The sequence below is a fragment of the Priceomyces carsonii genome (genome assembly GCF_900007245.1).
Source record: "Priceomyces carsonii strain CBS4050 genome assembly, scaffold: Debaryomyces_carsonii_scaffold_1, whole genome shotgun sequence".
Taxonomy (NCBI): Eukaryota; Fungi; Ascomycota; class Pichiomycetes; order Serinales; family Debaryomycetaceae; genus Priceomyces; species Priceomyces carsonii.
In genome coordinates, this window is record NW_026946674.1 from 773,996 (window position 1) to 787,983 (window position 13,988).

At 37.1% G+C, this 13,988-nt stretch overlaps 5 protein-coding genes across 5 annotated transcripts; 3 read left to right on the forward strand and 2 right to left on the reverse strand.

Moving 5' to 3' along the window:
* Nucleotides 1-1,418: 1,418 nt before the first annotated feature.
* NIK1 (Nik1p) lies at nt 1,419-4,772 on the forward strand (the record flags this gene model as incomplete). Its single annotated transcript, XM_062954144.1, has 1 exon — nt 1,419-4,772. The coding sequence occupies one exon, from the start codon at nt 1,419-1,421 to the stop codon at nt 4,770-4,772; it is 3,354 nt and encodes a 1,117-aa protein (XP_062807258.1).
* Nucleotides 4,773-4,951: 179 nt separating this feature from the next.
* On the reverse strand, nt 4,952-8,194 carry POL3 (DNA-directed DNA polymerase delta; the record flags this gene model as incomplete). The annotated part of the gene is made up of 1 exon (XM_062954155.1): nt 4,952-8,194. One exon carries the CDS (start codon nt 8,192-8,194, stop codon nt 4,952-4,954), a length of 3,243 nt encoding a protein of 1,080 aa, XP_062807259.1.
* Nucleotides 8,195-9,060: 866 nt separating this feature from the next.
* PRCAT00000416001 (uncharacterized protein) lies at nt 9,061-9,294 on the forward strand (the record flags this gene model as incomplete). The annotated part of the gene is made up of 1 exon (XM_062954166.1): nt 9,061-9,294. One exon carries the CDS (start codon nt 9,061-9,063, stop codon nt 9,292-9,294), a length of 234 nt encoding a protein of 77 aa, XP_062807260.1.
* Nucleotides 9,295-9,364: 70 nt separating this feature from the next.
* Nucleotides 9,365-10,822, forward strand: PRCAT00000417001 (uncharacterized protein; the record flags this gene model as incomplete). Its single annotated transcript, XM_062954177.1, has 1 exon — nt 9,365-10,822. One exon carries the CDS (start codon nt 9,365-9,367, stop codon nt 10,820-10,822), a length of 1,458 nt encoding a protein of 485 aa, XP_062807261.1.
* A 241-nt stretch (nt 10,823-11,063) lies between these two features.
* Nucleotides 11,064-13,931, reverse strand: MED5 (Med5p; the record flags this gene model as incomplete). The annotated part of the gene is made up of 1 exon (XM_062954188.1): nt 11,064-13,931. The coding sequence occupies one exon, from the start codon at nt 13,929-13,931 to the stop codon at nt 11,064-11,066; it is 2,868 nt and encodes a 955-aa protein (XP_062807262.1).
* Nucleotides 13,932-13,988: the final 57 nt, after the last annotated feature.

Genomic DNA, 13,988 nt, shown 5'->3' on the forward strand with positions numbered 1-13,988 from the left:
CCTCACATTTCGTGTAGCTTAAGCGAACATATATACGGAGTTACTTTACCGTTCCTGCTGCTAAACCTTGCAAATCTCTACTAGTAATATAATGGCTTTTCTTCTCTTCATACCCACTGGTCATCGCATATGTTTTAATATCCCCATAATAAAATCATTATATGACATCAGTTGTCCAGCCAATCACTCAAGCTTATTCATTGATACAAATGTATTTCTGTGATAAAAAGTACTGTGCAAGCGACTTTTGAATCGTAATTCACATGAAACCTATTATACTTGAGGTGTGCGAAATACGAGAAATCCTCTCTTTTACATCTACAAGAACAAAGATAACTCATGAACAATCACACTGTATAAAACCTCAGTCGGATTTACGTAATTCGGCTGTCTATGTGCACTTCGAACTTGAAACGGCCACCTGCAACAATGTTTTGAGCTACCGTTGATACCTTGGCCAGGCATAATTGTATTTACCACATGGTTGTCTCGTCTACGATTTTGCGTGTTCAGCACGCAAAAAAACGTCGTCAAACATGTTTTCGATATTCGAAATATTTGCAACGTCAATTATACATTAGGTTAAGATTTACTTAATGTCATGGAGCTCATAATTGTTTCCGTTAACTGTCTTTAATGTTCGACTTCGCGATGCACCGAAAGTAAATTGTTGTTGCCACATTAGTCCTTTCTTCTATTGTACTCCTTTTCTGCTGTTGTTCTGCACCGAGTACCCATCAGCCAGACAATCCGCTACGGATTATGACACTTTATTATTTTTCTTGAGGCTGACTGTACTCCTCCCTCTCTCCTTCCTCTTACGATTGGTCCTGAAACTATGGAAGGTCATATCTTTGTAGAGCAATCTGGTCATCGCGGTAATTTGCGACATTGTCCGTGTCTAATCTCGTAGGTTTGTTTTGTTCGTGGACAGCTTTTTTTTCCTAAGCTTGGGTAGATAATATCTATTTTTAAGTAGAAAGGTAGGCTCTCCCGCGTGTGAAATATTTTTATTGTCGTAATCTTGATTAATAGTATCATCGGCAAATCAAAAAGGAGAGATCTGATCTTGTAAATTTGATATTGAACAAGACACCGATACCTAAGAAGGTGCTAGTCGAGTGATAGAAGAGTGCAACACCATAGGGCGAGAAAGGATATTTAGTGAAGTTTAGATATAGGGGGCCAATATCATAACAAATATATTTTTGAGCAGACATTTAAGCTGGTAATCACATCTTAACTCACATAGATAATTTGATTTATTTGTCGACTATTACAGATAAAATTGGTGACCTTTATTGTTGTTTGTCAACATTGTTCTTTAAAGTTTTATTCATAAATAGCCAACGATTAACAAATTGCAGTTAGAGATTTCGGGATCAGGCAAGAAAAGGAAATTAGACCCAATTCAAGCTATGGATTCCCAAGAATTACTTAGGATTCTAGAGAATCCTGATCTATTCAAACAAAAATCAGATTTATTAAGAAATGATCTTGCGAAGCATATTAGGAAGCAGGATTCAAGATTACATCAACTACAGGAAGATTTGGATACATCCAAGGGTGCAAATAAAGCATTTAAGCAAGCTTTGAGTGAAATAGGCACAGTTGTTATTTCTGTTGCTATGGGTGATTTGTCAAAAAAAGTTGAAATTCACACGGTAGAATCCGATCCAGAGATCTTAAAAGTCAAAATTACTATCAATACAATGATGGATCAATTACAGGCATTTGCAAACGAAGTCACAAAGGTTGCAACAGAAGTTGCAAACGGAGAATTAGGAGGACAAGCGAAGAATGAGGGGTCCGTGGGTATTTGGCGTTCCTTGACTGATAATGTTAACATTATGGCTCTCAATTTAACAAACCAAGTGAGAGAAATTGCAGACGTTACAAGAGCAGTCGCAAGAGGCGATTTATCCAGAAAGATTAACGTTCATGCTCAAGGAGAAATTTTACAGTTACAAATGACGATCAATACAATGGTAGACCAATTACGAAAATTTGCATTTGAAGTATCCAAAGTGGCAAGAGATGTTGGAGTTTTGGGTATTTTAGGTGGCCAAGCTTTGATCGATAATGTCGAAGGTATATGGGAAGAATTAACTGATAATGTAAATGCAATGGCCCTTAATTTAACTACTCAAGTGAGAAACATAGCCAACGTTACCACAGCAGTTGCAAAAGGTGACTTGTCTAAGAAAGTTACTGCTGATTGTAAAGGAGAGATTTTAAACTTGAAATTGACAATTAACCAGATGGTGGATCGATTGCAGAATTTTGCTTTGGAGGTTACCACTCTATCTAGGGAAGTCGGTACTCTAGGTATTTTAGGGGGCCAAGCTAATGTTCAAGATGTCGAAGGAGCATGGAAGGCGGTGACTGAAAACGTGAACTTGATGGCAACTAATTTGACGAATCAAGTGCGTTCCATTGCGACTGTTACAACTGCTGTTGCTCATGGTGATTTATCTCAAAAGATTGATGTGCATGCCCAAGGTGAAATTTTGCAGCTAAAGAATACCATCAATAAGATGGTTGACTCATTACAACTTTTCGCATCTGAGGTCTCGAAGGTTGCACGAGACGTCGGTATTAATGGTAAATTAGGAATTCAGGCTCAAGTGAGCGATGTAGATGGATTATGGAAAGAGATCACGTCTAATGTCAATACAATGGCATCTAATTTAACTTCCCAAGTTAGGGCTTTTGCTCAGATTACAGCAGCTGCTACTGATGGCGACTTCACAAGATTTATTACTGTCGAAGCTTCTGGTGAAATGGACGCTTTGAAAACAAAGATTAATCAAATGGTTTTGAATTTAAGAGAATCTATTCAAAGAAATACAGCTGCAAGGGAAGCAGCAGAGTTGGCTAACAGCGCTAAATCAGAATTCTTAGCTAATATGTCCCATGAAATAAGAACTCCGCTAAATGGTATAATTGGTATGACACAGCTCTCTTTGGACACCGAGCTAACTCAGTACCAAAGAGAAATGCTCTCGATTGTTCATAACTTGGCAAACTCTTTATTGACAATTATAGACGATATTTTGGATATCTCGAAAATTGAGGCAAACAGAATGACAGTTGAACAGATAGATTTTTCATTAAGAGGCACAGTATTCGGCGCTTTAAAGACATTAGCGGTAAAGGCTATTGAGAAATCTTTGGATTTAAAATATCAGTGTGATTCCTCTTTCCCTGATAATTTGATTGGTGATTCATTTAGATTAAGGCAAGTTATATTGAATTTAGCTGGAAATGCAATAAAATTTACCAAGCAAGGAAAGGTGACTGTGAGTGTGAAAAAGTCTGATAAAGTGGCTGAAGACAATCGTAAATTACTTTTAGAATTTTGTGTTAGTGATACGGGTATCGGTATTGAGAAAGACAAGTTAGGTTTAATATTTGATACATTTTGCCAAGCTGACGGATCTACTACGAGAAAATTTGGAGGGACAGGTCTCGGTTTGTCAATTTCAAAGCAGCTTATTCACTTGATGGGTGGAGAAATCTGGGTTACGTCGGACTATGGCGAGGGTTCAAACTTCTACTTTACTGTGAGTGTTTCTCCTTCGAGTATTAGATATACAAGGCAAACAGAGCAACTCCTTCCATTCAGTTCCCATTATATCCTTTTCATATCAACGGAACATGCTGAAAATGAATTAGAAGACATTAAAAATGGCATCATTGAATTAGGGTTGCAACCAATTATCGTGCATAATATTGCTGATGCTAACCTTACGGAGCCTGTCAAATATGACACCATAATGATTGATTCGATTGAAACCGCTAAAAATTTGAGGCTTCTACCGGAAGTGAAATACATTCCTTTAGTATTATTACATCATTCAATTCCAGAACTTAATATGAGGGTGTGCATTGATCTAGGCATTTCTTCTTACGGTAACACACCATGTACAATCAGTGATCTTGCAAGTGCTATAATACCGGCACTAGAATCTAGATCTATATCTCAGAATACAGACGAATCTGTTAGCTACAAGGTTTTGTTGGCTGAAGATAACTTGGTCAATCAAAAATTAGCGGTCCGGATCTTGGAAAAACAGGGCCATCAGGTGGAAGTAGTAGAGAATGGATTAGAGGCATATGAAGCGATTAAGAAGAATAGATATGATGTTGTATTGATGGATGTCCAGATGCCAGTTATGGGTGGTTTTGAAGCTACAGAAAAAATAAGGCAGTGGGAAAAGAAGTCAAATCCAATTGATTCATTAACATTTAGAACACCCATCATCGCATTAACGGCACACGCTATGTTGGGTGATAGAGAACGGTCATTAGCAAAAGGAATGGATGATTATGTCTCAAAACCATTGAAACCTAAATTACTCATGCAGACTATCAGTAAGTGTATCCACAATATCAGACAACTAAAAGAATTGTCAAAACAAAACAACAGTAATAGGACATCGGACTTTGCTAAAAACTTGAAGAAAGGATCAATTAAAAACAACCATAATTTGTTGACGAACATCGGCACAAGTCCAAGAAATAGTAGAGTGATCGAAATTCATTCGAGCTCGCCTATAAAAGATACGACTGATATTTCTGTTCATTCAGCACCTGTGACTGATCTGTCTGAGTCCTTGCTCGACCCTATGAGCCCAGAGATCAGACGTTTGGATTCTAATGAACATTTGGGAAATGGCCGACCTGGTCAATTGTCTATGAATACTAGATCAGTTACTGAGAGTGCAATTCCATCCAAGTCATCGATGGAACTGGAGTTGGCAGAATAGAGACAAACCCCCTTTGTGGCTCGGATTGATTTTCCTGTGGTTTCTATTAGGTGTCGTAATATGAATTAGTGGATGGCAGCGAAAGACCAACTATAAAATCTTTAAACTAAGATTTAGTAAGTTATATATTTACATAAACGACTGAAGTTTAGTTCCTCAAAATCGTAAAACCCGAAAGCTCACCACATTGTGTGTTCCCACTTCACGAGCTCCAAAGCTTGTTGATGTACATCCTTCTGAGCTTTCTTTCTCATATAAAAAATGGGGCAATCTTTGTTGGAACATAAAACTTCTTGATGCAAAGAGCCTTGACATCTCTGACACTCAGTCCACAAACGTGAGAACTTGTTCTCTAAATAATTCATTTGAGATAGCGCATCACCGTACAATTTAGGAGCTTCTTGGATGCAATTTGGACATAAAGCACCTTTATTATTTGATTTTAAAGGAGTTTTGCAATTTTTACAAAGTTCTGCCTTTTTAGCAAACTTCATCAAGCCTCCCATTTTTGGAGCTGACATTTTAATAGTTCTTGTATGAGCACCTGCTAATAATTCCTTAGTCTTCGCTTCACCTAAAATTGGCAAAAAAATCCTCTCTAATGGCTTCGTTAATTGATTATCCAAATAATATTTAACGTCTATGGGCAATGAATGCTCCAACACGTACAAAGGATCTTCAGATTTGTCATAATTTTTGTCACTGGAAGAATTTTTTATGATGACATAGGCTACTCTATCACCTAGAGTTGGCGCAGAACCTGCGTCTCTTTTTCTCATTCTCTCTGCTAATTCAATATGAGCTTGTTTAGCAGCATAGTCTTGCTTTGAATAGGCTTTGGTGATTACTAATTGCGACAAGTCTATTCTATTTTGAAGAAGGTCAGCAATAGTTTGCTTTACGAATCTTTGTGCCTTTTGTACATCTCGGTCTTCCAAAATGAACTGTAAGACCTTTGTAATAACATTTTGAACCAATCTACAATTATCTCTTCTCACTGTTTCTATACCTTTAGTATCCATTTTATCGAAATTTTCTGTTCCTGTCCAATATAAACCAGCATACCTCTTTTTGTTAATCAACAAATATGGAAAATAAACCTTTTCAAACTCCAACTTTATAGGGTCCTTAAATTTAGTTGAAACAAATCTCGCTGCCTCTTCTCCAAGTTTCATACAAGTCGCTAAATCCTGATAGCCAAATTTCACCATGACTGAATCCGTATCGCCATATATGACTTCCGCATCGTATGGATGCCCATTTTTTATAGAATAACATTCTTGTACTTCATTTTTGGTTTTTTCGATCATTTCTCTTCCAAATGCTGTAACAGACGAAGAAATGGCAAGACACGGAAGCTTTCCGACAGTTGCACCTGTGAATCCGTACACTGAATTTGCCGATATTTTTAGTGCAAGTTGTCTTCCATTCAAAACATCCCGCTTGAAAGGATCGCTTTCCTTTTTCAAGTCTGCTTTCGCCTTTTTCCTAGCTGTCAATAATTCATTTAATATAGTTGGCAAAATACCTTTCCTCTTATTTTCCTTAATAAAATAATCACCATTAGGGGTCTTCGTATAGTCGTCATCAGTAAGGTTAAAAGCTTTAATCGTTTGAGGATTCAAAAGAGTTGTGTAGCACAAATTATGCGCCATCATGATGGAAGGATACAATGAACTGAAATCTAATGTGGCTATAGGAACATCATAATAGCCTCTCACGGGTTCAATCACAGTAGCTCCTTCGTATTCTTCGTTGCCGCCTTCGCTTTTCATATTAGGTATTACAATATCATCTTCCAAGCATTTCCTGAAGAGCTGAGATATAACCTTTATTTGTTGACCTCTTGCTAAAAGGTAAGAAAATGGAACCCCTGTTACCCTAGCCATCTCTGTGTAATTAACAAGACACATCAACTTTTCCAATAGCCTTAATGGTAAATATGCATCTTTCAAACAATATACGGCCAAGCGTCGCCTCGTTTCTTTGCTACCTGCTTGCAAGTCTGTAATTATAGAATGCTGGACATCTTCTTTCTGTTCACCCAAAAAGTACGCAGACACAGAATTCAACGTGTAAGATCTCAATTTATACTCCCTTTGAATGAATTGCAATAGGTCTAACTGCATTCTACCATCAATATTAACTACCTTGTTTTCACGAGTACCATAAGCTCTAGAGCTGAAGAACGAATCTTTGGCTTCGTTTCTTACTGATTTTAATCTTCCAAAAAACGGAAATTTAGACAAACCTAATGCTTTAGATCTATCCAAAAGATAAGGAAAATCAAAATTGGCAGTATTATAACCTATGATAACATCAGGATCGACCTTCACAAGAAAGTCTTTCCAATGCATTAGCATTTCTTCTTCTGTTTTGTGCTCAAATATTTGAGATCCAATTATTGAAGAACAAGTATCAACTGTGAAGACGTTTCTGACAAAAGGTCTTGATTCTCCAAATTTCAGAACTACGTTAGCAATTTGGATTACAGGATCATGTTCAGCCTCAGGAAATATCCCTTTTCTCCCCGCACATTCTATATCAAAGGAAAGTATACGAAGCGGTGCCATTTTTAACCACTTGCCCTCAGATGCATGAGAGACTAAATCCTTATAATTGATCGTACACTCGATCTGACATGTCGAAATTTTAAGGTGATCCTTCACCATTTCGTATTTGCCTTTGGGTAAAGTAATCCAAGACATTCCAGTGATCTTGCAATCTACCATCAATCTAAGTAAATAATTTATATTATCATATGATACATTTTGATCTGGGAAGAGATTCTCAAACCTGATCTCTCCTCTTTCAAATGCTGTCCTCAACTTTGTAATATTTCTACTATTATTGACAACTACCTTGAAAAAAGGTGTTTTGATCTTCTTGTTGTATCCCCATATGGACTCCTTAAACTTTATGTCTATATCATGAACACCATCATAGTTGGTCTTAATGTAATTAATAAATTTCACTAAATGATGATCCCTAATAAAGCCCTTCGGTACGGGAACATAAAAGTAATGCAAAAACCCAGCAACGTTACATAAAACAGAATGACCTTCCTCTGTCACTCCAAAAAATTTGGCGATCGTATTGTCTCCCATCGTGGTTTCCTCAGCATCTAGTTGTTGAAATACCACATCCTTGTTACCAGAATAAAAGTCAGCAGAAAGAGAAGGACGACTCCAACTTTGATCTCCCTCTTCAGCAAACTCACCAGCATGCTGCGTCATATTAAGCAATTCCCTTTCAAATTGTGAAGGCCCATCTTCCGCTGATGGTCTCTTGAGTTTCTTCAAAATCTCTTTATGAGAATCTGTCAACTCAACTTGAGACGTAGTCAACGATTCAGTTGCAGCAGGAAGCGAATGAGCTTGGTCCTGGTGAATCGCCTCAAAATGTCTCTTCGTTTGGGACATAGCGCTAGAATTACTCTTTGTTGTACCTGATCTCTTAAGCTCCTACGTTTTTACTATTGCAAGAGAAGTTCTTTCAATACAGGGCTTAATAATACGCGTACGCGATTTTGCCATGCACGTCCTTTTATCACCAGAGATGAAGTTTAGACTTGATCGTCACATCTTGCCTTTTGCAACCATCCGAACCATTCTAGCAAAAACATTCTGGAATACCCATTTCATTGCTAAGTTTTCCTTTGTTGTGATTTCCAATCTATATCTCAAAAGGGCAAGTTTTTTGTGGCTTTTTAATGTTGTGCTGACCAAGAATCTCCTCCCGGGATCGAGATCAGCGTTGCGGAAAGACATCCTCCCGTGAATTTCTGATAGGTCAAACTAGAACATAAATCTTATTTGCTTCTATCTGCAGTTGGTTCCATTTAGAGTGAAGTTTTCCCTATTTAAGGTGTAAGGGTTTTTTTTTTTCAATTGCAGGTTCTCTAATGTAAGTGTGCTCGTCAAAAGTGACTCTAAATTCGTTTGGCCTAGTCTCTATTAACACTGTCTGTAGATGAGATCCTTATGAGCTGTTCACATCATAGAGTTTTCGATAAGTCTTTGCCAATCTCCGAGGCATATTATTATAACGAGATAGCAGATACCTGAGGGCGGCTCAATAATTATATCAAAATCTGCCCGCAATCTGATTGTTCTGATTCGATTCCGTAAATGCGCACACCTTTGTAAACGGCTTTTGTTATCGCTTTTGTTATCAATCCGAAAAGGGCAACCGCTTGGGTGACATGCGCAGGGAACAAGAGGTACATATAGTATATAAACTATAAACTTGAAAGAGAGTCGTTCTTCAACTACTGTAGACAAGTATCATGGGGACCGCAAGAAATCCACTCCAAACTGTCAAATCTATTGGCTCAGGCAATGTGCTTACAGACATCAAGTCTCATGCTAGCATGCATATGAGCCATATCGCTTCGCATCGTTCAGAGGTGAGGGCAGTAGACCCTTTACATGCTGCCAACGAAGTTGAACTTTTGGCAGAAATTGGATACAAGCAAGAGTTAAGAAGACACTATTCAAATCTTCAGGCTTTTGGTATGTAAAACTAAGAGATGTTTATTGTTTATTAAAATAAGCTCAGTACTAACATTTGCAGGTATCGCTTTCAGTATCATGGGTCTCTTACCCAGTATTGCGTCAACCTTAGCCACTGGACTTGAAGCTGGTCCTGCTGGTCTCGTTTGGGGTTGGTTTTTATCGGGTATCTTTATTTTATCGACTGGTATTCTGATGTCTTTTTTGGGTACATCTTTACCAACATCAGGTGGATTGTATTACTGGACCAATTACTATTGTCCAGACTCATTCCGTGTTCCCTTGAGTTTTTTGGTGGGTTGTTCAAATACAATGGCATTATGTAGTGGTCTTTGTCTGATTTCATATGGATTTGCAAGTCAGGTCCTCTCTGCCGTTTATATTAACATGGATGGAAACTTCAACATTACTCAAGGAAAATTATACGGTGTTTTTGCAGCTTGTGTGGTAACAAACATAGGAGTTTGTTGTGCCACTACAAAGTATTCAGCGACATTACAAAGCGTTTCAATTTGTGTCAATGTGTTTATCATCATCCTCTTTTTTATAGCTGTCCCAATTGGTGTGTCCAACAGCTTTTCATTTAATAGTGCTCATTTTATTTTCGCTGAGGTACAAAATTATAGGACATGGAGCAAGGGCTGGTCATTTATGCTCTCTTGGATGCCTGCAATTTGGACAATTGGTGCATTTGACTCAGTAATTCATTTAACTGAAGAATTAAACCATCCAAATAAAGGTATCCCTATTGGTATTATGGGAAGTATAACAGTGTGTTGGATAGTTGGCTGGTGTATCTGTATTGTATGCTGCGCTGTTATCAAAGACGGCAATGTTGAAAGAATTCTTATGACTGACACGGGACTGGCAATGGCACAAATAATATATGATGCATTGGGAAAGAGATGGGCAGTTGCTTTCATGCTGCTTATTTCTGTTGGGCAGTACTTGATGAGTTGTTCTATTTTGACTGCCGCTTCTAGACAGATTTGGGCCTTTGCAAGAGATGATGGTTTACCAATTATTTACAACATAATTAAATACGTTGAGCCAAGGCTCGCAGTGCCCGTTAGAGCAACAATCTTCGGAGGAATTTTGTCATTAGTGTTAGGGTTATTGATATTAATCGATGTGACTGCTGCTAATGCGCTATTCTCTTTGGCGGTTGCTGGAAACCTTTTAGCGTGGGGTCTTCCAGTCTTTTTGGTGTTGCTCCCATATGGAAAAGAAAGATTTCTCCTCGGACCGTTCCACTTTGGAAAAGTGGGAACCAAGATAATTAATATAACTACAGTATTTTGGGTCGTTTACGTTATAATAATGTCTATGTTTCCTGACGATAAGGCAGTCGACAAGGAGACGATGAATTATACTTGTGTAATCAATGGTGGAGTGTGGCTCCTTTCCCTCATATATTACTATGGATTCGGCTACCGTGTCTATTCGGGACCTAAATCGAATCTTGACACTGTTTCCGACAGTGAAGTAACAGAAGAGATACAAGGCATTCACAAAACATTGGAAACTAAAGTGTAAATAAGATATGGATCGATAAATTATGTAATATACAGCTATGAATTTTCAAAATATCAGTATTGTAATGTAAATGCTACAGTGAAAAGCATATCGGTGTTCATTCTCTATTCGGGAGCCAGAAGTAATACTTCCGCTAAATGGTGGAGCAAGATTTTTAAAGGACGAGTTGCTGCAAAATTTCTATCTTCCATATTATGGAATATAGCATACAAGATCGAATTGACAATTCTGAATAATCACATCAAATTGCAAGTTTCTCCAATTCTTCTACTAAAAGTTGCCTAATAGATTTCAATGCCCTGTTTATATTTGCACGTTCGCTTTCACAAACCTCAGTCCTTGCAATTAGGTCGAACAACGAACTGAAGGAAAGGGCTGAGTGAGATCTGATTTCATCCTGCCGATAAAATTTCGACGAATTTTCATTGAAGAGATCGTCATTTTCTTCATCTTGTGTTCCTTGATCATTGAATATGCTCGAATAATGAAAATCCAACGTCAACGTAAATTCCTTATCACTTGTAATTGCGCCATCTAAAATGCTCAGATATTGATGTGATGATGAAGCAAATTTCATTTTGCAAGAACTGATATCATTGTTTGACCTGATCGTGTTAAGAAGAATGAGATATATTGATAATTGAATGAAAATCTTATGATCATCGTTGTTTGATTTTTGTGAGTTCACAGTTTGATCGATAATGAGATCAGTCAATTCATAATCATTTAGTTCAAGAAACCTAATTATTAGCAGATAATCTAATTGATTTTTGTGCACAATGGTTATTAGCTCGTTTTTGAATTGTTCTGCTAAGTTTAAGGAGGAATTTAGCTTTACCTTCTTTAGTGGGCCTGAAGAGGGGCCATCCCCTAAGACTCGATTGACTCTATCAATTGTGACACTGACTGGACCTGAAGATCCTTGAGGAGCCTTCCTTAAAGTCGACAAAATATCCATTCCGGTCAAGTTCAAAACTATTTTAAATGCAAGATAAGACTCACTGTTGAGTTCATTATCATCTTCATTTGGAGTGTTAGACATGATTAATTCACATAAAATTTTACAAGTAAGGCTTGAACTATTTTCACTGAAGGAGATGGAGGAGACTAACCATCTTATGATGCTTAAGGTACAAGATACTAGAAAAACTTGACTCAAATAGTCAAGTCCATTACTTAAAATTTTGAAGTCAATCTTGCCACTTTTAGTAGCAATTATTGATCGCTGGTAAATGATTGGGATCATTTTAAATATTTGCTTAACGTTCACTGATTTGATTAAGTCGTCTGAGAGTCCATCATTATTATCGTCAAACAACGCATCTATCCAATCACTCAACAAACTATTGTAATTAGCAATAATAGTAGATTCATCATTTGACAAATTGCTCGGTTCCGACAGGGTCAAGTTATCACACAACCTATAATAGAACGAATTCAAATAATCAGAAACATAAGAAGTTTTTATGCTGAATTTTGAGAAGTCAATTTTAAAAACCTCTACCAACGATATGATACTCAAGAGCGTAATTCCAAAATGAGAGAACAGGTCTTGTGAGCTGTCTTCATCATCTATCCCAAATTCTCCAAAATCTATGTAGTTGATCAATTTGTTAAGTAATAAAAACGGCCCACCCCTGCAGTTGAAGACATATAATTTCAAAACCTCAGTATTGCTGCTTAACGATAATAAGAGCCTTGTTAGTTTTTCATTGTCCCTTTCAGCAATTAAATTATCTATGACTTCGCTGATGATTGCACTAGAGGAACTTTGATCTGTATACAGAAACTCTAATATATTAGGAAGCGAAACCATAAGTTCTGCTAATCCTGATTCGCTTAAAGATGTAAATTCAGTATTCACATCCAATAATTTCTCATTGAGTTCATGTTTAATGTCAATATTCAACTTATGCTGATTCAACTCATGTATTAAAGCCTGCTGAGACATGCTTTCGTCTTGTGCAAAAAAGTTCAATCTCGCATGAATAGGTATTAGTTCATTAGCAATACAACTTTTTATAAATGCTTTTCTTAGATCAGTACAAGGAAACCCGGCAATCTTGAAATCAGAAATAATTTGAAGAGTGCTCTCAGAAGTGCCTTTAAATGCCAGATGGATTGCATTCTCTATTCTCTTACTATCATTTTGATTAAGCTTGGATAATAAGATTGGCAACCTTGATGTAATGAAATTCTTGTAGTTAAATAATACGTAATCGGGTTCGTGCGATACCTTAGCATATGCCGATGCTTTAAGTAAGAGCCTTATAAGCTCAGGTGATAACTCATTCAGCAGATTCTCAAATCTATTAATTGTTTTCTTGAAGCTGTCCAAAAATTTATCATTATCTTCAAACCGCCAAGATTTGATCGCAAAGCTAACCCAAAATAGTTTCTTAAACTCCTGTACTTTTGAATTGCCATCATTATTCAAGGAGAAAATATTTTTCTGGCTATAAGTGCTTTTTGTATTTGAATTTTCACTTGAGGATAAAATTTCTATCTTCATGTCGCTAGTTTTCAACAATTTCTTCGATTTCATTGTCATATAGTTCGTTTGTTCATTCCTAGGTAAACTATTTGACAAAACAAGTATTTTTTTCACAGTATCAGTTTGGAATAAGTCTGGTAAGATATCGAACAAGAGCCCCCAAAGAAACACAACATGATCTACAAACGAGTTTATCTCCTCTGTCGAAAATGACTTGTTTTCAGCCTCAAGCTTTGAAATGCTGTAGCTGAAAAGCTCCTTGTTTATAAGCTCTATCAAAATACTATTTGTGACACTTTTGTGATTATGCTTTAAATATTTACTCAATTGGATCAAGAATAATATTTGCTTTGCGTCATCAAGCTTTATTAGATTTAGCCAAAATAGGCTCAATTGCTCAATGGAGCTCAAAGAAAGCTCTATGCAGAATAAAGCTTGTCTATTAATTGCCACTGTGGTATTGTTCGAGTCAATATCTAGTAATTCTGAGAGATATTCGTTTGGACTAATAGATCTCGCATCATTTAACTGCTTGTATAAAGAAATAAACTCTTTGGGAGGTATACCCTTCAGAACTGCTCGTTTTACAAGCTTTCCGAGGCCAATTGTAGACATTGCTGCAGCACTATAAGCCGGGCTTCTTACCAAGAGGACTTTATAGAATTGTGCTGG